This window comes from Pristis pectinata, chromosome 24 (assembly GCF_009764475.1).
Source record: "Pristis pectinata isolate sPriPec2 chromosome 24, sPriPec2.1.pri, whole genome shotgun sequence".
NCBI classification, from domain to species: domain Eukaryota; kingdom Metazoa; phylum Chordata; class Chondrichthyes; order Rhinopristiformes; family Pristidae; genus Pristis; species Pristis pectinata.
The window spans coordinates 15,498,706-15,524,050 of NC_067428.1; the positions used below are offsets into that span (position 1 = coordinate 15,498,706).

Below are 25,345 nucleotides of genomic sequence, written 5' to 3' on the forward strand. Positions count from 1 at the left end.
GTGGATAGTGAGGAAGGTCGTCAAAGAATTCAGCAGGACATAGACCAGTCGGAAATGTGGGCAGAGAAGTGCCAGATGGAGTTTAATCCGGACAAGTGTGAGATGTTGTACTTTGGAAGGAAAGTATACAATAAATGGCAGGACCCTTAGGAGCACTGATGTGCAGAGCTCTCTGAAAGTGACAACACAAGTAGATAGGATGGTAAAGAAGGCGTATGGCATAATTGCCTTCTTCAATTGGGGTGCTAAGCATAAAAATCATGAGGTCATGTTGCAACTGTATAAAACTGTGGTTAGGCCATATTTGGAGTACTGTGTGCAGATTATACAGGATGTGGAGGCTTTGGAGAGGGTGCAGAAGAGGTTCATCAGGATGTTGCCAGGATTAGCAAGTATTAGCTAGAAGGAGAGGTTGGACAAACTTGTATTGTTTTCTCTGGTGCGTCGGAAGCTGAGCGGCAACCTGATAGAAGTATATAAAATTATAAGAGACAATGATGGAGTAGATACTCAGAGTCTTTGTTCCCAGCGAGGAAATAGCAAATACTAGAGGGCTTAGCTTTAAGGAGAGAAGGGGGAAAGTTTAAACAAGATCTACAAGGCAAGTTTTTACACAGAGCGTGGTGGGTGCCTGGAACACACTGCCAAGGGATGTGGTGGAAGCACTTAGGAAAGCACCATTTAAGATGCATTTAGACAGGCACATGAACAGACAGAGAATGGAGGGATATTGACCATGTGCAGGCAGGTGGGATTTGTTTAAATTCGTGTATTTAAATCGCTGTACTCTTCTATGTTCGATGTTCTCAGTGCACCAGGCCCTGGATGCAGTCAGACAGGGCACCCCACAATTTTGACTCAGCAATGGTGAAGGGAGACTTGAGATATTTCTTCTAAAGCAGTGCAGCACCCCCACCCCAACGCCAACCACATCCTGAGTGTGCTGCGGGGTGGGCGAGTCCAGACTCTTGCTCTATTCTCTGGAGTGGGACTCAGACAAAAGGGTCTTCGATCTGAAACACTAGCTCTGTTTCTCCTCCCACAGATGTGGCCTGACCTGCTGAATATTTCCACCGTTCTTTGTTTTCACTTTAGATTTCCAGCACCTGCAGTTTTATTTTTCACTTACTTGTTGAATTCGCTGCTGCTTCTCTTCCGGGAACGTCTAACCTGAAGGAGTTCTACTCTGCTCTCCTACTCTGCCTCTTGCCTTCTCCACCCTCAGTGGTGTCTCCTTCCCTTCCGGTCTCTGAGGGGATGTTTCTGTCTGTGCAGGAATCCAGAACTACAGGACAGGATCAGAGTCACTCAATTCAGGTGGAGAAGAAGAATTTTTTTTCTCAAAGGGTTGTGAATCTTTGGAACTCCCTACCCTAGAGAGCTGTGAACACTGAATATATTTAAGGCCGTGATGGGCAGGTTGTTGTTTTATAAGGGAATCATGGGTTATGGGGAACAGGCAGGAAAGTGCAGCTGAGACTGGTTTAGCCATGGGGTATATCTTATTGGGTAGAATGGTAGAATAAACTCAAGCAGTCAAATGGCAGAACCCTGCTCCTGTTTCTTACATTCTTCTGCTCTCGACTGTTCTGAAGTGATAACGTTGTTTTAACTTCCTCATGACTGTGTAACAATAAACAGTTTGGTGGATTGCTTACAACAAACTGTGACCTTTCTCTTAAACAATGAAGTTTATTGTCCCTTCTTTCAGATGCCATCATCAACCACGGGCTTTCCGATGTAAACCTAATCAAACAGCAACACCCTGTATCGTCACCTGCAGCAAGAGACTGAGGCATGAGAAGGAGAGGGGAAGAGAGAAAGAATCAGAGGGTGTGGAGAGAGAGAGGAAAATAAGAGGGAAAGCAGATGAACATGAGAAACGGAAGCAGGAATTGTCCAAATGGTCTCTTGAGTTCTTTACGACTCCCAGATAGACATAATGTTGAACTCCTCTTTGGCTACATTAAGCCATTTTGATTTGTCCTATCACAGCCATTCCCTTTGTTCTATGCATGTTCCTCCTCTACCTCCTCTCCTACTGAAAACCAACTTGCATCTCTTTCCTTCCCAGTTCTGATGAAGGGTTGCAGATCGGAAACGTTGACTGATGAAAGATGAGGAGTGAGAGAAAACGGAGCGAGAAAGGGGAAAAAGGAGAGCTGGCTGAGGGAGGGGAGAAGACTTGGAGTATAAGACATAAAGGTGAGAGGATAGAAAGTAAAGGGGACAGATTGTGAAGTATAATGAGAGAAGGAGAAGAAAAAGAGAAGAGAAAAAACTGAAGAGGTAGAAATAAGAGGAATTGAAAGACCATAGAGGGAGAAAAAAGCAACTGAGAGGTTCAGAGAGAGAAAGAAGAACAATGAAGCTTGTGGTAAAGAGAGTGATGATTCTCACTTTTTATTAAAATGCAAGGACTGGCAAGCTGCTAGTACCAGATACTAGAATTACCAGTCACATTAACCTTTTTAGTTCTATATTTCTTCTGATTCTCTGCATTCCTCCAATTCTGGCCACTTGATCAGCCCTATTTTCATTATTCCATCATTGGTGACAGGATCTTCAGCTCCATGGGTTCTGAGTTTTGGAGTTCCCTCTTTCAACCTCTCCACCTTTGTCTCCATCTACTCGAGTGAACTTTTAATCATTCCCTGTGCCTGTGGTTTGATAATACTCCCGTGAAGTGCTTTGCACTATTTTACCGGGCCAGAGCAACATAAAATGTCACCATAATTTAAACGCTGAAGATCCTTTCAATGCAAAATTCACAGTGAATGCAACCACATCTGATAACAGACAGCCTGGCACTGGGAACAATTCACAAGGCAAGTAAATTCAGCAACATATGCTGGGATTGTTCCATTCCAGTGACTTACGTTGTCATGATGATTCAGTCATAATTCACTGAACATTTTTCATCACACCCTATGTTTCTGATCTTGAAAACACCATAGAATCATAGGTTGATAACACAGGAGGCTGTTCAGCCCCTCATTTCTATGTTGGCCAAGAAAGCACTATCTAGCCTAATCCAACACAGCACAATCCATAGGCCTGCAGTCAGCTCAAAGGCCCAACCTGGCATGGTAAGGTATGTTTATTAGTCACATGTACATTGAAATACACAGTGAAATTCATCTTTTGCATAGAGTGTTCTGGGGGCAGCCCGCAAGTGTCGCCATGCTCCTGGTGCCAACATAGCATGCCCACAACTTCCTAACCCGTACGTCTTTGGAATATGGAGGAAACCAGAGCAGCTGGAGGAAACCCACGCAAACACGGGGAGAATGTACAAACTCCTTACAGACAGCAGCGGGAATTGAACCCGGGTCGCTGGCGCTCTAATAGTGTTACGCTAACTGCTACACTACCATGCCTGCCCCTAGTTCTGCCTTTCTGAGGGGTTCTCCCTTTCAAACAGTGAGCTCCAGACTCCCATTACAATGCTGAAAACATATTTTTCTTATTTCCCCTCAAATCCTTCTACCAATCTATGCCCACAGTTACTGACACCTCTGGTAAGGGAAAAGGATCCATCCTGCTTCCACTGATTAGGCCAATCAAAACTCTGCAGACCTCAGTTAAATGTCTCCGCATTCTCCACAATCCTGGGGAAGGCAACACCAGCCTGGCCAATTTTTCTCCACTCCTGTCAATATCCTTGTAAACCTCCTCTGAACCCTTCTGCCATCCGCCATCCCAGCCACTGGGATATAGAGCTGGAGGTCTTTGCCATAAACCCTGCCTCAGTTAATTCATTGCTCTGAGAACATGAAAGGCATTTTACGTTCACAGAGCAGCTGCCTGGAACACATCCAGGGCATTTCTGGGATAGACAGATTCACACGTTTTGCCATTCCTGCAGGGATTGAAAATTTTCACATGCATTCTGACCTTGGGATGTGAATCACTTTTCTTCCCACAACTTTGCTGGGTTGGTAGTTTCTGATCAGCTATGGCTGAGTTGGGCAGGAGCCCACTGATTCCCATGTTTTCTGTGTGATCACATGTTGTGTTGATGTTTTTGACACTTTTAAAGGAATGCAAAAGGCGTTCAAGTTCTCCTCCACGAGCGTTTCACTTCTCTGAGCGAAGATAAAATACTCACTCAGGTCCCTTCATCCCCATTATCAGAATCATAGAATTATGGAATTGTTATGGTGCAGAAGGAGGACATTTGGCCCATTGAGTCAATGCTGGCTCTTAATAGAACAATCCCATCAGTCCCATTGCCCTGTTTTTTCCTCAGAGCCCAGGAAATGATTCTCCCTCAAGTGCCTATACAGTTCCCTTCCAGAGGCCTTGATTGACTTCACCAGCTCTACAAGTAGTGAAATTATAACCTTCTCTTTACTCAAAGCTGTTTCCCCAAATCCTCCTAAGATTTTAAATCTGTTCTGCCCGCTAACGGGAACAGATACCTCTATCTATCCTATCTAAACTCATCATGATCACGTTAACCTCTGTCAGATCTTCTTTCAAACTTTGCTTCGAAGAGGACAACGCCAGCTTCTTCATTCCATCCTTGTAGCTGAAATTCCTCAGCCCTGCAACTATTTAAGTAAACCTAAACTGCATTGTCTCAGATTCTGCTCTTCGTCTGGTGTTTGCTCCTGACACTCTTCTGCCTTTGTCCAAAGAAAACCATTTGTTTTCCTTCCATCAGCCTTGTGGTAAAATTCCAGTGTCACAGTTGAACTGGACCCTATTTACCACCTCAGATAGACGTGAAAGATTCTATGCCAATATTCCCTCTCTTGATCAGTATGGTTGCAGCTTATGGTGGGATGGCTGTGTCAGAGTGCTCGCTGCACTTTCCCATAACAGTGAAATGCATTTCAAACTCTTTCATAGTCTGTGAGTGCTGTGGGACATCCTGAGGATTGGAAAGGTGCAATAGAAATGCAAGTTCTTTCTTCCTTCCTTCCCGTGGCCCAGTGGCTATTTTCAGGTCCAAGTCTCGAGCCAAACAGCAAAATGTTGGTCACTGTTCTTGAGGCCAATGCCAAGAATGATCTCAGCAGGAACACACCCGATCTTTCCTTGTCCAAATTAGAGCACTGAATATAAATATAGCATTGGACCCAACCCAACCTGTGCAGATGAGGGTATGTCACACCTGCACAGGTGCACTGAGATTATCACACAGGAACATCAAGGTGCTGCTCCTCCCTACGAGCAGTCCTTGTTCTGCTCAAGCCTCCTTCCTTCAGCACTGAGAATGTCAGTTGTTGCTCAACATGCAACATACCGATGTCCGTCAGAAAGTCTGGGTTCAAATCCCACTCTGGAGGTTTTAGCACAACAATCCAGGCTGGAACTCCAGTGCAGTACCACAGTAGTGCTGCACTGCAGGAAGTTCCCTATTTTGCTCCTACAACCTCTGCTGGTTCTCCCGTGTGGATGTAAAAGACCTCGTCCCAGAAAATCCAGGGCAATATCTACCCCTCCATCAAAACACTGAACCAAATGACCTGGTCATGATCACACCTCTTTGTGGGAGCTTTCTGTGCACATCTTACCTGCACTATTTCCCACATTAAAAGAATGACTAAACTTTAAAAGTCCCTCACTGGCTACAAAGAGATTTGGAATATCCCAAAGATATACAAAAAACACTATAAAAATGCAAGTTCTTTTTTTAACAATCTGATCTGTCTTTAATGACGACATGGAGAGTTTTATTAACAACATATTTGTGTGACATGCCTGGTCAGAGTCAGAGTATTTTGCAATATGGATCTGTCTCCTGTCGTACATTGGTTTCCTGGACTGAGGTCTTGCTCAGGCACACAGGTCTACTCCTCTGTTGCCATGATACACTCAGGTGACTCATTAAAGCAAGACTGGAAATCTAAAATAGAAACTGAATTGCATAAGACTACTGTACTCAGCAGTTTTATAAGCTTGTGATAGGGAGAGAAAAATATTGCAAAGTCTTTACTCTTTCATCATCAGAAGCAAACTTTAACTATGTCTGAACAAAATAAACCATGAAATTAACCCATTAATTCCTCTATGTGATGGTAGTTGTTTACAAGAACATAAAGAGGCCATTCAAACCCTTGAACCTGTTCACCACTCTAATTAAATCCCTATCTTAGTTCCATCTCCCTGACTTGGACCTTACCCCCTATCCAAAAAAAAATTATCAATGTCAAACTGAATTTTCCAATTGGCCCAAGCTCGAAGAGCTTTTTAGGAGGGGTTCCAGAATTCCTCCCTTTGTGTGAGGGAGAGCTTCCTGTCATCAATCCTAAACTTGCACTTTAAGGTTCTTCACCCTTGTTCTGCGCACACCCCCCCCCCCCCCAACAAAATAAGGGATCTGCCAATCAGGATGGGGATAAGAAAATATTTCTTCAACTGAAGAGTGGTGAATGTTTGAAAATCTCTGCCTAAGAGGGCTGTGGCAGCTCCATTGCTGAGTATGTCCAAAACAGAGATTTTTAGATATTAAAGGAATCGAGAGGTATAGAGTAAGTGCAGGAAAATGATGCTAAGATAAAAGAAAGGGGCTGATAAATGTTTAGATTTTGGGGGATTCAAGGGACTTTAGGTTGTGAAAGAAGGCGACACCAAGGAGAAAGATCAGCCATGATACTGAATGACATAGACACAAGGGGCCTGCTGCTTCTGTATTTTATGTTCTTACGCATCTTTGCCAATGTCCTAGAACCAACATTTTCCCTCATTCGCTACCACTAAAATGGATGATATGGTCATTATCACATTGCCACCTGTGGGAGCTTGCTGTACACAAATTGTCTGTGGTATTTGGAATATAACAGCTGTGACAGTGTTTCAGAATGTCCTACACTGGCCACAAACTATGCTGGGAGATCCTAAGGTGGTGAAAGTTGCTATAGAAATTCAAGTTCTTTCTTCTCCAGGCTAAGGAAAGCTGGCAATCATTCAGTAACATACAACTGTCATCAACGTAACCAGTGCTATGGCTGAATGTAACAGACAATCTGCTGGAGGAAATCAGCAGGTCGAGCAGCATCGGTGGGGGAAGGGAATTGTCAATGTTTCAGGTCAAAACCCTGCATCCCGATTGTTTGTTGCTCCAGGTTGCAGCATCTGCAGTCTCTTGTGCCTCCTATGGCTGAGCTTATTCTTTATGTCAAACCACACCAGGACCGGCAATGAAAGGATTCCTCACTCCTATATATCGGAGAGAAAGATCTGAATTTCCAAGGAGTCTTTCCCAATCAGAAGACAACGCAAAATGTCCTACAGACAGTGAACTAATTCTTTTCCTGAAGTATGTTCTCTGTTGTGGAAATCCAGCAGTCTAACTGTGCACAGCAAGATCCCACAAATAGCATTGTAATGATGTTCAGATCATCCAGTAGATAGTGATATAAAAGATTAAATGTTGGCCAGGACACCAAGGAGAAGAATTGTAACCAGGTGGCGACCTGTTTAAAGTTTCAGCTGAAAGGTGGCTGCCCAGAACTTTAATAGTGTTTGTTTGGGGACATCAGTCAGCAGGTAAAGACAAGGTCCATTGGTAAGCTGGCTGCAAATTCATGACCCCCAGAGCTAATGTACAGGCCTAGAACCATTCGCCATCCTCCCACAATGACCCCAATGTGAGGGTGGAGTCAGTGTGGGAGGGCGCTGGGACAGCTGCTAGCGATTGCGATGGGCAAGGTTGGTTTGGCAGATCGGTGGTAAGGGTTGGGGTGAGAAGCTGGTGGGGTTCCCACAGTGAGAGGGTGAGGATGAGGATTGGTGGTGTCTGAGGAGAACTGGGTGATTGCACCTCTTGAAGGGGACCTACCTGAGACAGGATCCCAGGACGGGTGACCACCATATGGGAGCTGCTCAGCCAGACCCCCTTTGTCACATTGAGGCACAACTCACAAGCTCTGCTCCTGCAGGTGTGACCATGGATGGTGCAGTCTGTCCGTGTGGGAGAAAATCCAGGCAGCCAGACTGAATCTGCGCAGGGATCACCATGTCAGATGCACAGGAGACTGGAAGAAAATCACAGAGTTTGTGCAACACGTGTCCCTGTTTCTCATTCTGGCTTCTGCCCTCTTCCTTTCCAGTCCTGATGAAGGGTCTCGACCTGAAACATTGACTGTTTATTTCCCTCCATGGATGCTGCCTGACCTGCTGAGCTCCTCCTGCACTTTGTGTGTGTTGCTCCAGATTCCAGCATCTGTGGAATCTCTTGTGTCCCCTTTTCCCACAATGTTTCACTTTTCATTTTCATTGAACTGCACAGGACACAACTCCATGTTGCTACAGGGTCAACTTTTGAGTCACCTCTCTCCATCAGTGAGCATTACCAGAGCACCGGATTAGAGTATCTGTCAGGATTACGGGGTTCAAATCACTGGACTGGACTCGAACCTTCAACTGTCTGGCCCTTGGACAGCAGCACACTGACACCGGCATTGACACAGTGTCCTGACCACAAAATCGGTGGATGTGAGAGGCTCAGAGCCTGACCTCCAAAGGTTCAGCGAACTGCAGTCTGGTGCTGGAAGAGCTTCACCCAAACCCAAACATACATCAGAAGCACTTTCTCTCCCATAATTCACACAAGCCATAGCTCCAGGAGCAGATAAACATGATGTACCAGGGCAGGGAATTACTCAATACATGACAAACTTCAGAGTGATTGTAAATAATTTAACCAAACAGATCGGGATGGAATTAGCTTTCAGTTTGGCTCTGTCTAGATTTGGCTGCAGTGAGCTGCCTGGGGCATGCATAGAACTCCATCCCTCCCATCCCATTCCCTCTCTCGCGGTGACATAGGATGGGATCTGAGGGGTGGCGGTGGGGGAGGAGAGGTGGTGGTGGTGTTTGACAGGTAATCAATGTTCCTCCTCCTCCCTTCACCCTCTGTGAAATGTCTTCTCCCAGTCCCTGAGAAATACAGTGCTCATGTTGTTGACATTCTCAGTAGACAGGCAGTTTCCAGGAATCCAGGTCAAAGAAACAGGGTGAAGGAGGTCAGGCTGGCAAGGACCAGACAACAGCAGACCTTGCAGCTGTGGGAATCATAGGATGAAATTAAAAGCCAATGGAATGCATTATACAAGCATCTAAAACCAGTTTGTGTCTTTCAGTCTTGACCAGTGTCCAACTCCTGATGTCAGCAGTACAGCTCGGGATGAGCGAAGGTCATGTGGTGTACAACCACCACAACACAAACAACTTGCCGTCCTGAAGCTCCTCGAGCGTAGCAGAACATCCCAAGGCACCTCAGAGCAGCGTTCTCTAATAAAACGGTCATTGAGACACAAAGGGAGATATTAGGCAGATTGCTAAATGCTCGACCAGTGAGGTAGGTGTCAAAGGAGAAGAGAAAAGGTGGAGAGGTTTAGGGAAAGAATTTACGACCTCGGGGCCTGGACAGCAGAATGTACGACCTCCAGTGGTTAAATTCAGGGCTGATCAATAGGCCAGAATTGGAAGGGAGGTGGGGGGTGGGGGGATGTCTCTGAGGGTTGTTGGGCAGGAAAAATTATAAACATAGAGGTAGACAAGACCACAGAGGGATGAAAATTTTAAAATTGTCATTGACTCAGGCTGTTCATCGGGAGTTACTGAGGCACTTTCTCAGGATTCTGCAGCTCAGTAACACCTTGGCCTCGCTGAGGAAGTTGTGAGGTAGGTCAGCAAACAGAAGTGAGCTCTGGTGAATGTTGGTGTCACAGGAACTCTGACTTGGACTTGACAGAGTGGGTCTGATTGGTCAAGAGGATAAATGAGGACACAATATGAAAGGATATTCAACAAACCTATGGGGATAGAGCAGAGGAGTGAGACTAATTGGGCAGCACTTTCAAAGAGCTACCACAGACAGGATGGGCTGAATAACTTCCCTGTGGGCTCTAAGATTCTATAATTCTGCCATTTCACCTCTTCTAAAGACATTGACTCCTTTCTGGGGAATAGGTCCAAAGGCACCAGCTGCACTTGAGTAAAAGAGAGTATTTACATCTTAAACCAAAAAAGATAAGGTTTAAGGAGCGAATTCCAGAGGTTGTGGCCCGGGCAGCTGTAGACCAGCCACTAGTTGTGTACCAATAGAAAACAGGTTCTGATCCTGAAGTATGACAACACAATGGCTCAGTTATGGGATTCGTATCCGGTGATCAGAACCAGAGACGTGACCAAATTGCATCACAAAAACTGGAGAATTAAATACGTCTGGAAATAAAACTCTTTCTCAGCAAAGTTGACCAGATTGTCTTAATCCCCATGGGTTTTTAATAATTTCATGGTCAAGGTGAGGACACTGCTCATACTTATCAGGTCTGAACATAATAGGATTAGGGCATGGCTGATTGTCTGGGTCATTTTCCTGCCCATCTCCATCTCCATCTCCATATCCATTGATTGCTTTAACATCCAGAAATACATCAATCTCTGTCTCTGCAATCAATGACTGAACCTCCATAGCCCGCTAGGATAGAGAATTCCACAGAATCATCTCCCTCTGAATGAAGAAATTTTTCTTTATTTCAGCCCCAATGGTCCTTACTTTGAGATTGTGACTCTTAGGTCTAGGTTCCTCAGCAAGAGGAAACATGGTCCTCATATTTATCCGGCTGAGCCCTCAATGAGATCAACCCTCATTCTTCAAACTCTAAATAAAATAGAAGCTTGGTCAATGCAATCTCCTGAGGTGACAGACCCGCCATGTCAGGAACCAGTCTGGTGAATCTTGCTACACTCCCATAATAACAAGGATATCCTTTTTTGGACACAATACTTCAACTGTGGTCTCACTAAAGATGATTGCATTAAGATATCTTTACACTTGTACTCAAATCCTCCAGCATAAAGGCCAACATACCAAAAAGCATAAAACAGGGAAAAACAGAGTTAATGTTTCAGGTTCATGACCTTTCAGAGCGAGTGACATGCACAGCCTGTAAACAAATAAAAGTCAGGATTGGAGGTGTGCATACATTTTGGAGGAGTGAAGCGGGCTAAGGGAGGTTACAGGGACTGGAAGGAGTTACAAAGGTCATGCGGGAGGGCAGGGGCTTGAGGAGGTTACAGAGGTAGGGAGAAGTGAAAGAGGTGGAAGGTATTAAATAGTACAGAGATGGAAGGTAGAGACCAGAGGAGGTAGGGGCTGGAAGGCATTACACAGAAAGGAAAGGGGTAAAAGCATGGGGGGTTTTTAAATGTTAATTTTTTATTTGTGCAGAGAATCATCTACTACAGAAGCAGCAGCAAATCAGTGAGAGGAGCCATTCTGGGCGACACCTAATTCAATCGGAGAACTGGTGATTGACGGAAATTTGGGAATAGTTATGCCTTCCCTTCTGAACTTGTATGCCATGGATATGATCAAAATCATGCTGCTGAGCCAGCTGTACACAAATGGGCTGCTGCAGTGAACAAAAGCAACTCCTCCTCCTTTGTACCGTGTGGCCTACAAAGTGTTTTGGAAGATGGCTACAAAAGGTGCTCCAGTGAAGCTGTTCATGATCATTGCCACCATAGTGCACGAAGAGCCACAATGAATGGTCTAGGCAGAGCTCAAATGGAATTAAGTGTCTGTTCTTGACCCATGTAAAAATCACAGGGAATAATTACACAAGCTCAGGTTGTATTCCTCAGGATTTATCTGATTAACAGGCAACTTGACCCAAGTTTTCAAACAAATAGTTTTTAAAAACTGTATTTCCACAGTCCGAGAGCCTTACTCCAGCAGGTGTAAATTAGAACCAAGCCTTGCAGAAGAAGAATTAGGATGATGCATGTGGAAGTATGAGAGAGAGGAGGGTTCTCCCTACACTTGTAATTGATGTTAGAATTGTGTAAGTTATAAACCCAAGCCTGACGATCCCTTTTGGATGTCAAAATCCAAGAGAAATGAGGAAACTGGACTTGGGCTGCAGATCAGTCATAATCAGAATCAGGTTTATTATCATTGACATATGTTGTGAAATTTGTTTTTTGTGGCAGTAGTACAGTGCAAGACATAAACATGTAAAAAATTACTATGTTACAAAAATAATAGCGCAAAAGAGGAATAATGAGCTAATGTCCATGGGTTCATGGATCATTCAGAAATCTGATGACAGAGGGGAAGAAGCTGTTCCCGAAATGCTGAGTGTGGGTCTTCAGGCTCCTGTACCTCAGGGCTGAATGCTAAGCTTCTTGTTTCTATGTTTGATCTGGTAGGTTGGCATTTTGCCCAGCACCCCATCCTGTGTGATTCCTGGTGATGAGAGCCAGTGGAATATTTGTCTGCTGGTCTACTAATTGAACCAACTCCTGTTCTTGGACTTCCCAGCAGAAGTTAAAGCAGCATGCGATCGGCACTAGGAATCTTGCGCGTTTCAATCTATATCCCCAGCCCAAGGACACCGAGCCCAACCCAATCACATCAGCCCACGGCCAAACTGAGATTCTTCCCAGTGTGAAGACCATTCTGCTAGGGCTCAGGACCACACTGTCCCTACCGAGCCAGTGAGTGTAGTCTTTAGAAACTGTTCTCATCAGGCAATACATCAAATAATTGAGAGAAAAAAAAGTTACCACAAGGATATTTTGGAGTATTTTATTGTAAAGGAAAAGATACAAAAATATATATTTTTTTAAACAAAGAATTTAACGGTTTGAAAAGTATCTTAGATTTGTTATACAAAATGCAAGATTTATTCTGAATCTTCCATACAATAACTGGAACCATCTCCTTCAAACCAAGTAATTGCCAATCTAATTGGCATTGTCTTTGCAGATTATCACACAACTTCCTGTTCCTCTCTATTCTCACCTCAACCAATTGGAAAATCCTAAATGGATGATGCTCAGTTTTAGGCTCTTCAACCCATCTCACTATTTTCACAATCAATGTTCAGAGAAAAATATAAAAGTTTTTTAAATATAAAATGCACCCGTGACTTACTGAGTATTTGCTCTTAGCAGTTTGCTGGAGATTAATTTTTTTTTAATCCTGTATGGTTGGTAATCTTTAACATCATACACCACAAGTCACCAGCATGAACTGCAAATACATTTGCTAAGAATCACATTTCTTTATTTTAAGAAAATGACAGACAAGGTGTAGATCAAAAATCAATATTCTTCAGTTGAAAGTCTGAAGTAAATGCACAAAGCTCCTCCGTTCTAAGGCAAGAGGACTGGTGGGACCCAGAATCTTGTTACAGGCTCAACTCCACTGTATGGAGATGGTCAGCTCTTATCTGTCTTTCTCCTTTTCCTTTTGTAATCTATTCTACTTTTAACAGTTAACAGTTACAGAGAAACTAAGTTGGCTTTGCAGATCCCACTATGATGCTACCATACTCATGTTTATTAACAACTCAACTGCAATAAATTTAACTTGCAACTCCTCATCTTATTTTCTTTTTAAAGAATTCCTTTCCAAAACTCTCTGGCCCTCTACCTCTCTCTCTCTCTCTCTTAAAACCCATTTCACTGACCAATTACATCTTTCAAAACCCATCTCACTAACTTAGTCTCTCCCCTCCTATTCATTCCTCTCCCTCCCCCATGCCCATTCTGTACTTCTTTCATTTCTAAACAAAGGTACAACCTAAACAAAATGTTACAGGTCAAGGCTTCATAAGAAATCAGCTTATAAAGCACACATCCTCAGGTCAAGTATTCCAATATTCTGCAAGAGACAGTTTTGGCTGCCTTGGAATTTGGAATGGATGGTTGGGTCAAAGGGGATTAGATGGAGGAACCGTTGAGAGGCGTTTTTGTTTTAAATCCCTGACTTTAAAAGTCTTCCCTGCCACTGAAGGCTAGCTCCTCATGCCACTACTGTTCCATCTGGGACTGGGCACCCTTCTCCAATCTATGGGAACAGTCCATGCATTGCAACCACAGTGCAAATTGGCCAGTTACAGTTTTAAGAGAGGCACATGGTGCTCACAGAGCAGGGGATTAAGTCTGACAGGATTAGACCATCAATGCCACTGCATCTTCTTTGGATGGTCTGAGCTTTTTCCTACCCTTCTGCAAACTTCCAAACATCAGCTCCCTAGGATAGCTCCCCAGCTATCAGAGTCTGTGCAGAAGCTGACACAGAGACATCTCCTCCCCACACTCACCAGTGGCCCTGCACCTCACATGTGCAAACTAGTCAAGTGCAAGCTCTAGTGAGACATGCAACCCTACAGTTGCCAGGATAGGGAAGGTGGTCTTGCTGGTTTAAGGTCTATGCATAACCAACCTTGACCAAGACCTCTACCCATCCCCTGCCCACTGTCATACCCACTCATCAGATCCACAATGGCATGGAACTGTTCGACAATCGCCAAGCTCAGCAGAGTGGGATGCCAAAAGATGATGACAAATAGCACAGTAAGAGGCAAAAGTGGGCGAGAACCAGACTTGTAGCATCTCCAGTGGTCAGAGGTCGTGCTCTCCTCCCTTTCAAAGCCTGTCCCATTCTTCTTCAGACAGCAATGTCCCAAATTTCCTCTCAAGGTGCTGGCATTAGCCAAGGCTCTGAAGGTGGATTTTAAATCTCTCTTCTGCTATTTTTTTTCCTCCAAAGTTATGCAGAGAAATCTTCAGCAGGTCATACATCGGCGACGCATCTCCGATCTCTGGGGATGAGGGTCAATCTAGATGGGGGGGAGAAGGCACAACGAGATAAGCAAGTGTGTGACAGGCTTACCAGGTATTGTTATTGCACAGCAGGAGCAAGTGACCTGGGTGGGGTAGTGTGCAGTGATGACAAGTAGCAGTGCAGGTTTGTAAATTCACTAAACAAAAAACAAACTGTGCATACGGAGGTTACTTTCCCTGGGAGGCCGAGATGAACTTGCTCGAACTTTGATTAAATCACACTGGGAACAGAGTACAGTTCTGGATTTCCATTTTATATTAAAAATAGTTGACTTAATTATCAAGGGTAATGGAGGGATTATCCATGGATAGTACAGACACAGAGTTGAGGGAAAGATTTTTGAGTTTGTTTCACTGTCTGGATTCCACCCACGACAGGAAGAGAGGTTTCTTAACTGTGCCCAAAGGACGTTTCTCATGTTGTTTTTCAAATTTGCTTCCATATCATTAGGCGATGGTTGAGACCAATACATAAGTCGTCAGCCGAGGGAACATGCTGAACTTGCCAACCGGCAAATTAGCCGATACACAATCAAGATCAGTTGCACTATAGTGATGTTGGAAAACCTGAACAGCCTGGGATTCGTCACGAGCAGAGAAGGCCGCGGGGTGACCAGTTAGAGCCCCAAGGTTGGAAAGGGGTTTGGTAGGGTGCAGATGTTCTCCCTAGTGAGGCTGTCAGTCACCAATAAACCCAGATGGGAATTCAGAAGAAACATCTTTTCCCAGAGAGTGGGGAGAATACCAAAATTTGCTCCCACAGCAGCAAGTTTCAATCCTCCCCATTCTCTGAGAAAGTAACCAATGTATCTAAAGGAAGTTCATTAAATCTACTAGCAAGAGGGATGAGAATAAGATGGGAATAAGGGGATGGAGAGGGTGGGGTGGTGGCTTGTGTGGAACAGAAACACCAACATGGAGTAGAGAAGCCAAACAGACAGCTTACCTCAGAGTAAATGGGCGGGGGGCGATTTCGGAACTCCTGCACATAGACAAAGAAGGGATGCTCCAGCATTCCCCCTCGCTCTTCCTCATTCTCAGGAACGGACAGTCGTTGGTCAGTCTGGCCAGCCTCTTCCTCAGAGACCACCTCCAGGTAATCGGGAGGTGCTGAAATAGAAAGCAACCACATTAAGGTAAATACGAAGAGGAAGGACTGGAAATTAACAAAAGGAATAAAACTCTCCCGTGGTCTGATACTAAGGGGAGGCAGGAAGTTGGGACAGGTGAATAATGAAGCCTTGAAGGCAATGAATAAGAACTGTTGCTGTATTAAAGACCACTCACTCTTTTGTGTACCAACAGGAAGAGGCCATTCAGCCCCTACACCCTGTTCTGCCATTCAATTAGATCATGACTAATCTGCATGTTAACACCACATTGGTTATGGAACCCCAACACCTTTATCGAACTAATAACTGCCAATCTCAACTTCGTACTTCCCTATGGACCCCAGCCCTGCACCCTCCACCCCACCCTTGGGCAGGGTCAGAAGTGACAAAGGTGGCAATGCAATTCTTTGACCAAGTCTTTGGACTCCCGCCTGATCATCTCCTGGTGTGACCTAATGGTTTGCTAACACTCCTGTGAAGAACGTTGGAAAATTTGTTACATTAAAAAGGTGCTATGTAAATAAAGGTTGTTACAGTGTCTGTGTCTCTATTTTTGCACCACAGACCCTTGAAGATAAAGGTCAACATTCCAGCCGGAAAGCTGCATAAATTTCTCCCCTCCTCCTATAGGAGCTGTCGGTTTCTGGATCCTTTAACCACATAGGGGTTCACCCCCACCAATTCCCCAACCTCATCCCTACTCCCTCAATGTTGCTGCTGTAATGGCTTTCACTCCATGGTCAAGGCTAAGCATCAAAGATTGAACCGTTGCACAAGGATGAATGGGCATTGACACACTGACATGTGCCGGAGAGATTGGGGGCAAGAACACAGAGCAAGCCTACAAACCACACAGGGTCTTCCCAACACGGCATTTCACTGTTACCACTACTCAAGCCCTGATGCAGAAGGAAAGGCGAGATACTTACGCTCCGGTCTCTCTGGGAGGGTAAGGCGCAGCCAGTCTATATCCATACTGTACTGGCTCCCAACACTGGACGAGCGGCTTCCAAACGGGTGCAGTGGGATGGTGCCGATTACCAGGGGCAGTTCCAGGGATAGTTTGGACGTTCCCGGGATTTCAACGTAAACCTAATACGGTTTAAAAGGCAAAAATTCTCCATTATAGAAAAGCCTCAAGAAAATAGTGCAGTCCAACAAACCAGGCCTCATTCCCTGCTCTTTTCCCAACATTTCCCCCTCCCCCACATCAGTGGACTATTCCCGGGACTTACTCTCAGTGCATAGTCCACACGAATCACACGGCATTGGAGAGAGGGAGAGACGGGTGGGATCTTCAGGGGGCGACCGTGCCACGTCCCCCTCTTGCGTGGGGCCACCCCTTCACCGTGCAGGGTGGCCACCACCGACTTCTTCTGCTTGGTTGTGCCTCTAGCAATGAAGGTCTGCATCTGGATGATGGCCGCTTTAGGAGTCACTGTACGGGAGCAGCAGTTGTCCACTTCAGCAAAAATGGGGATCACCTCACCTGGGGAAACAGACCGAAGGATTAATGCTACTGGGTTGCAAGCTAGCACTGGGAGAGGGGCAATGCTGACTGAGACAGCAGTGGGGTGCGGTACCCGAGAGATTGGATGCAATTTGTCCCCATGCCCAGTATTACTCCCCATTACCCAAGGCGGAAAAAAAGCGAAGAATTTAAAAAATATAATTTCAAGAAGGGGACCCCCTCACACAGGGTCACTTCACACTGCTATCCTTGCTTTTCTCTTTTAAAAACAGCTTCAAACTAACAAGAGACCATTCAGCCCCTTTATCCTGCTTCCCCACTCAATCTAATGGCTTATTGGAACCTCAGTACGTGTGTTGCCTTTGGATGTCTTGGTTGGTTCTCACCTGATGGAAATCCAGCAACCCTGGCCCCAAAAGCACCATGTAACCTAGCGTCCACCATGCACAACCTGGCTCTGATGTCATGATCAGAGCTTCTTGTTGGGGAGTTTCTCAAGATAAAAAGAAGTTTCCCTGTGCCTGTTCTTTCGAATCCCTTCAGCATTTTAAACATTACGATCAGATCATTCCAACAACCATGACAAAACACAAGCTGAATTGATGCAACCTGTCCCAAATCTAGTGAACCTACTCTGGATGCAATTGGTTGTAACACAGGAAAGGCTGCAGATAATACAATGTCAGCTCTCAGAGGGAGTGACTGGGTAGATGTTAGGAGGTGGTTTCCCAGGCTGGAGAGTCCAGAATCAAGGGGCACTCTCCCAGGACAAGGAGTCAGTCAGTTAGGACTGAGATGAGGAGAAATCTCTTCACTGACGGTAGCAAATTTTTGGGATTCTCTCACCAAATCACTGGCAGTCACTGTGTATATTCATGAGATTTTTGAAAATTGAAAGATATAGAAATTTGTAGAAAGGTTCTGGCAAAGAATTAGCCATAGTAATGTACAGTGGAGTAGGCACAAGTGGCCTTCTCATACTCTTATTTCTTTTGTTATTAACAGTGACCACATTGCAGAATTATTTCATTGTGTGTTAAGTGCACAATGATGTGTCATGATCAATACCAAACAAAATGAAAACATTAGTTTAAAAAAAAGGAAAACTCCATTACCTGGTGTGTAGCCTTTCCGGTCAATTTTTGCTGTCAGAGCTAGATGGCCAAGGTTACAGTACCAGACACGAGCAGACTTCTCCTTTGTACCTGCTTGCGGAGCCTAGCAAAACAAAAGGTGAGAAATGTAAGTAGCAGAGAAGGTTAGGAGCCCATTCTCCTCATCAATCACATTAAAGACAACAGCCTAGAGACTCTACACCACCTCCATTTAATCTCCTTCTTCAGCCAACGTATACGCTACCCTATGCGCAGGATCATTCATTTAATCTGAAAGCAAGGTTTGGAGGAAGAGAACATGTGAGGATGTTCTCCCTCTAATTTTATTAGAGCCAGTTATACAGGTTCTCCCTGTCCACTCCTTTTAATGATCCAAAACACCTCAGTTAGATTAAAGTTTAATCTAAACATAATAGGAAAGCAAATCTATTACATAAATTGTCTTCATAAACCAACCCTTTAAATTACTGGTGTCGCTCTAACAAGGCCTATGCTGTACTCCTACCATCAAGGAGGAAGCATAGAATTGAACATTATTACTCCAGGCAGGGCTTGACCAGGAAGGCATTCAACTGAAGAATCATCTCCATCCTGTGCACCCGCCCCCTTGAGTGTCCTTGTATTATGAACAAGCTGACAGTGGTTTCAGAGTTTCTTACCAATAATGAAGGTGTGTTGATATCAATGGGTTCAATCACCGTGAACTCTTTTTTGATTTTTCTTAACAGTGGCCCAAGGACGGTGAAGTTTGGCTTTGACCCAGTATCGCACGCTGCCGTGTTTTCCCTCAAAGGATGTGACCAAGTTCCTGTATTGAGGGAAAAAAAGTCCACACATTTAAAAAATTAAAAACCTCACAACTTGCAGGATTATTCAGAGGAACATTTTCTGGAGCAGCTTTGGTTCCTATGATGGAAACTAACTGGGGAAGCAGCTCCTGTCCCAATGGCTGCCACCCTACATGACCTTCATTTACACCATATAACAACCAACAATCAATGCTTTGCCGTCTACTCCCCATGCCCCTCTCAAGACTTGGTTACTGTGCACTTTCCTTAACTGCCCATTCCTCCAACAAGGCTTAAAATCAAAATTTAATATCAATCACCAATATTCTGAGATTCATCTCAAGCTCCATCTCTGCTTCTTTTCTACTCACCCTCACCCCCCCCCCCACCCCCATCTCATGCAGTTCTGGAGTTTGCAGCTTGACCCCCATATTAACCAGTTGCATTTGGTAGAAGCCAACAGTGAGATACAAGAGAAAAGGAAGCTAGGAATCTACCAGAACATATATAGGAAATAGTTAGGATACTCACTCTTCAGGAAGCTGGAAGCTAAATGGGAACTCATGACGACCAGCCTGCAGAACAGTGATATTTCCATTATCTGCAAAGTAAGAAACAAGTATTTAGAAACAACTCACTTAATTCTTTATCATTGTTCTAATGTGTTAAAGATCCAGGGAACCCAGATATCAAAGACCATCTCATAGCAAGTGGAGAAGCTGAAGAAAATTATCACAATAAAAAAAATTGCACATCACACGTTATCATCACATGCACCAAGTCAATACAACTCAAGCCGACGTTCTGTTTTCACAAACCCAATCATAAAGAAATAGTCACATCAACACTCTCTCCCTTGTGTAGTCACGGGTTCAAACCTCAGTAATCATCTCGGACATAATGCAGGCTGACATGTCCAGCACAGAGAGTGCTGCACCGTTGGAGAGGATTCCTTTCTGATGAGCCCCCACCCTGCTTCTCTGCATTTCAGGAGAACATAAAAGACCCTCTGGCATTATTTCAAAGAACAAGAGAGTCTCCCTGGATTATCTGGTCATTTTCTCATTACTGCTTGCAGGAACTTACTTTGTGTTAAATGCCTGCCCTACATCACTGCACTTCCAAAAAAAAAGTACAAATGCTTTGAGATGTCTAGTAAGAAAACAGCATAAGTGGATTATTTCTTGCCAGTGAATGGCTTCTCCATCACTTATCACAACTGCAGATGGGGGAAGAAAGGAAATTGGAACTTCACTGCAGGAGGTGTCACTGCTGCATCCACAGACCGATCATAAATCACACGTCACTTCATCTTACAATCCACTAGCTTCCCCCAACTAACCCAAAATTAGATACAAGGACCCTGCAAGGAATGTCGCTGTGCTGCATTCTAGAGTTGCTTCTGTATTTCAAAATTAAACAGCAGGAAGCCAAGTCAACACAAGACAAGTTATTGAATATCAAACCCCACCAGCAGTAGGACAATTGTTTTTAGTTGGCAATTTGGTGACCTTAGGACTGCCGCACTGGGCCAGCTTCGTCGGAACGTTCCAGAAGGCTAACTACCTACATTCCGCAGGGAGTGAAGGTCGTTGGTGTGATGCCAAAGAGCACTAAAATGCAATGGACCAAACAAGTCAGAGTTCTGCCAACTGACCTCTGCCTAAGTGGCAGTGGGGTGACCAAGTGAGGAGTCAGCCTCAGTCTCAAGAGCATCAATGAGATGTATCACAGCTTTTGGGATTGAGAGAGCTGTAAAGAGCTGCCACAGGTGTTAGGGAAGGTAACAGGAGATGGATGGTATTGATTAGATCCTCCCAAGTTCTAGACTGTCTCAGCCTCAAGTAGGACATGACAGATATGGAAGGCAAGGAACTCAATGGCATTGGATTAACAGCGAGTGGAATAAGTCATGGTTTCGATCTCAGGGAGGGAGAGCAGAGAACTTGGGACATACAGATTGGTGGAGAAGTGCCCTGAGGAAAAGTGAATATGGAAGGACTGATAAAATACAGAGGGGGAGGTACAGCACTGCTGGAGAGAATATCAGGTGCCATATTCAAAACAGCAATGGCATTGATCATTGTGTTGCAGTGAGTAAGAATTTCCTTTGGTGGTTGCAGTCCAGAGGAAGGGGCATAATCTTAGAATTAATTGCAGTCTGTCACAGGGTGGTGTTAAGAGGTATTATTTTATACAAAGGATAAATGCTTGTTCCCATGTCTTGTATTAGCTCAGCTGTGAAGGCTCATAACCACCTTTGTACCAACTAGGTAAATGTGGGAGTAGAAGTAGGCCAGTCAGCCCCTCAATCAGTGAGCTCAAGGCTGATTTTATGCTTTTCTCACATCATTTCATACTTGTTATCACAAAACTCTTGGATATAAAATTAACAACCAAGAATTAATTGACGTTTTTGAAAGAGGAATCTGAATTTCTAACCCTTTGCAATGTAGAACTTCAAAAAGGGGGGAATATTCTAATACAATGGGAGGCTATAATGAGTTCCTGCAAATCAATTGATGAGAAGTGGTATCTTCAGTGGCAAGGACCTTAGGCAATGAACCTTTCCAGATCCCAGTGGTGTATGGTTACATTTTACAATGTTGGTTCAAAGCTGTTTGGGTAGTAAGAACAGTCAGGTAGATGGACAGAAATGGAAGAGTGCACAGGCACGAGTTGCCAGTGTACTGCAGCATATGGGCAGAGAGCTCCGTTGTGTAATCAAAGTAGTAAACAGCATGTAAAGAATGAACTAAATGTGAAAGAATTTCTTTTCCCACCCAGACAATAGACTTTGGTGAGGATTCTGCTTTTGTACACTTACAACCATGGACTCCTTCTGTCTCTGCACCAATATAGCACAACAGTATCAGTGCTTTTCCATTTTAATTTTCAGAACTGACAGCATTTTACTTTGATTAAGAAAACCTCAAGCCTTCAAGTTCTCTCCTTTGAATATGTGACTTCACTGTCCTCCTCCGAGAGTATGTGTACACAATGACTACTTGACAAAGCAAAATAACATCCCTGGTAGGAAGAGGCATGCCCTTACTTGTACCAAGAAACTGATCCCTCTCACCAATCTTCACACCTAAAAGGTCACTCACAACGTACTGGACTGGATTAAACCAGCATCCAGTGGCTGGGACTTCCAGGGAAGAAATCTCTTACCAAGTGCAACAATTCCTTTAATTCATAAAAACAAGCTAGGCAATGCAGTCTTTAGGAATCCTGTACAATGACTTCATTGTGTATGGTGTGAATGTGGAGATTTCACAAGACAATAGCAAGGCATGAAACCTTATATTAATGTTACAATCAAAGACTAAGTCCTTACTGGCTCAGAGCAAAAAAAAAACGCCTAACCTCATCCTACATGTTCGGTGCAAGTGAGCGTCTCCACCCGCCTCCCCCCCCCCCCCCCCCCCCAACCCCCGCCTCATTTTGCGTCTTCTAAGCTCCTTCTCCCAACCAAAGGCACCAGGCAAAATTGACACATTCCTGTAACTGCCGTTTCGTTCCATCTGTTTGACACCTTGGGAAAGACTGATGGAGTGGGCAGATGGACAGACCTCCAATTTGTAGTCCAGAGTCACCACTGGAAAAATAAGATCCTTTCTTCACTGAATGGTATAAAAATGGAAGACCATCAAGTCCACACCAGCTCTTTGGAAGGTAGTTAGTCCCACTCCCCCACCTGCTACCCATCATATTGCAAATTCCTTCCTTTCAAAAATTTATCCGCACTTCCAGTTAACCTACCCCCTATCGATGTAATTCAATCAGAAGTTTGCATCTTTTAAAAGCTTCCAAACTGCCGTCCCCATCGCCCAGCCGCCACCTAGTCAGTCGTGGACAGGTGTTGAACCAATTAAAAGGGGAAACTAGCCTGTGCTGGACAGATACTTGGATGGGATGACCGTAGAAACGTAACTGATGGATGTAATCAGTCTGCAGAAGGAGAAATAGTACTGAAAGGTTTCGGCTGAAACAGCAGCAGGAACGATTCTTTAAATGGACATTTAAATCCGAGAAGGGACAAAAAGATGATTGAGGGAACAGGCACAATCCGTCTCCCAGACAAAGACCAGCAAACGCTGTCTCATTTCATCTACTTTAATCCAGAGTTTACCCGTGTTTCTGAGAATACAGAAAGCAGTGAAAGGACAATACAAGTCAGCCGACACACCACATACACCGCCTTCCAAACAAAAACTGAAATGAAACCTTGATCTCAGAACAAGGTCACTAGATTCCTTTAAAGAGCATCAGTAACGTACAGCCAATCTACAAAAGCAGCCTGTTGTCGGTGCATCCTGTACCAAACACACTGGCAATGAAGCAGCAACGCGCCGATTAAACCAGGGCAAAAGAACTGCTTTTGCTGCCCAGGTTTGCAGCTGACAGTTCTGCTCACCTTTTCCGCCCACCCCCTCCCCTCTGCTCTTCTTCACGAAACAGCACAAGAGGCCAGTAGACCCATCGTTCACATGCAGACCCCTTGCAGGTGTTTGTTATTTCTCATACAACCACAGAGTTTCTGCAAAACAACCCCAGCTCCCCCCACTTCTCAGGACAAGCTGTCGCCCAGTTAGGAGCATGTGGTGATAGGCGGCTGACCTGCTTGAACGAGGTTCACCCTCTTGTTATAGTACTCCACCTCATCGCTGTAGTTCTGGGTGTAAGCCGTGCTGGAGCCGGCGCTCCGCGACTCGGTCCAGTGTACTTTCGCAAAGCCCTCGGTGTGCAACTTGAGGGACTGGATTTTCATTGCCCGAGTCACTTCCAGGACTACTTTGCCTGACACCTCGTCGCCAGTGCTGTACACAGGCACTGAGCTGGGATCGGGGCTGTCAAATATCAGTGAAAACGTCTTCAGCTTCTCCAGAATCATTTCTGCTCTTTCGGCTTGATTGGATCTCGAACCGCAAATAAAGTCTCGCTACTGCACTTGCCAAACAACCGGCGCGACAAGAAAGCAACTATCTTACTTCTGGATTGTGTCACTTTAAATATAGGCTCCGCTCCCCGGGAGGCGGGCCGCTGACAGATTGACGGGCATGTTTGGCCAGTAACACAGCGAGACGTCCACCCATCTGCCCAATTAGCAACAGTGGATGGGGCGGGAGCTCGCCGCGGACTTGATTGACAGATCGCAAGGCGAGAAAAACAAGTGACTCTACGCATGCTCCACAGTACCCCACCTCGCTTGTTTTTCTTAAAGCAGAAAAGCGAAGGGGTTAAACCAGAGCCTGGGATTAGTTAGACGTTAAAGACACAACCTCTCCGCCCATTGGAAGGAAAACATCACGAGAGATTCCAGTGAGGATAAAAAAAAGCAGGGAAAACATTGAGCCCGAGAAACAAACAACTTCGAGGGAAAGTCCGTAAACTTGTGGAAAAGTTGCCAAACTTGTGACTACTTACTTTAAACCTTTTGCAATTGCCTTTACTTATTGAGTTACACATTTTTTTAAATAACAGATGTTCTACACACCGCCCCACCAGGTTACTGATTTCAAACATAATGGCATTTTTAAAAGTTTTACGAAATAATTCAGCATCCATTTTATTCCCAGTATAATTCAAACGAAGTAGAGCGTTCTACAGAAATAGTTTGCTTGTAATCCTTCTCAATTAAAAAAATATTTTCAACGAGTCACATCAAGTAAAACAACTTTTTCAGTGCAACCTTCCCACCCCCCTCCCCCCGATCTAAAGCTTTTTCAAGAGTTATTGTCACTCTTTTGTAAAACTAGAAGAGGAATTCTTCGACTGAACTTGCCCTCACATTTTGTATACGAGCAATATAACATTTTATAACATCTTACTTTATTTCAGCTACCAATTTCTTTTTTTTAAAAAAGAGATTGCAAACAAAAAAAATCCTTTACAAACAAAGAAGTTTTCTTGAATGATATGCTCAAGGGAATTATGGAAATTTTCTTCTGGGTCAGGAGGTAAAATTTAGACTCATTTTGTCTATCCACTGGCTTGGCAAGACATTTATAAAATATAATTTTTAAAAAATATTCATTTTTTGATCCAGGCATTGCTGGCAAAAACCAGCATTTATTGCCCATTCCAAATTGCCTTTAAGGCGGCACTGGTGAACTGTTTCAGTGCTGTTGAAGAGGGAGTTCCGGGAATCAGACTCAGCATTGAAGAACCGGCAATACATTTCCAAATCTGGATGGCGTGTGGTTTGAAGGGGAATTTACATCTGGCGGTGTTCCCTGTGCTTGCTACCTTTGTAGG

The 25,345-nt window shown here is 44.4% G+C and overlaps 1 protein-coding gene across 1 annotated transcript; it reads right to left on the minus strand.

Annotated features, from left to right (window-relative positions):
* Window positions 1-12,524: 12,524 nt before the first annotated feature.
* LOC127582405 (arrestin domain-containing protein 2-like) lies at window positions 12,525-24,201 on the minus strand. The gene is given in 9 exon segments (XM_052037605.1): window positions 12,525-14,594; window positions 15,545-15,708; window positions 16,640-16,802; window positions 16,946-17,199; window positions 18,297-18,399; window positions 18,956-19,015; window positions 19,017-19,104; window positions 19,616-19,685; window positions 23,708-24,201. Coding segments are annotated over 9 exon segments (1,230 nt in total). The 5' UTR covers window positions 23,982-24,201; the 3' UTR covers window positions 12,525-14,540.
* Window positions 24,202-25,345: the final 1,144 nt, after the last annotated feature.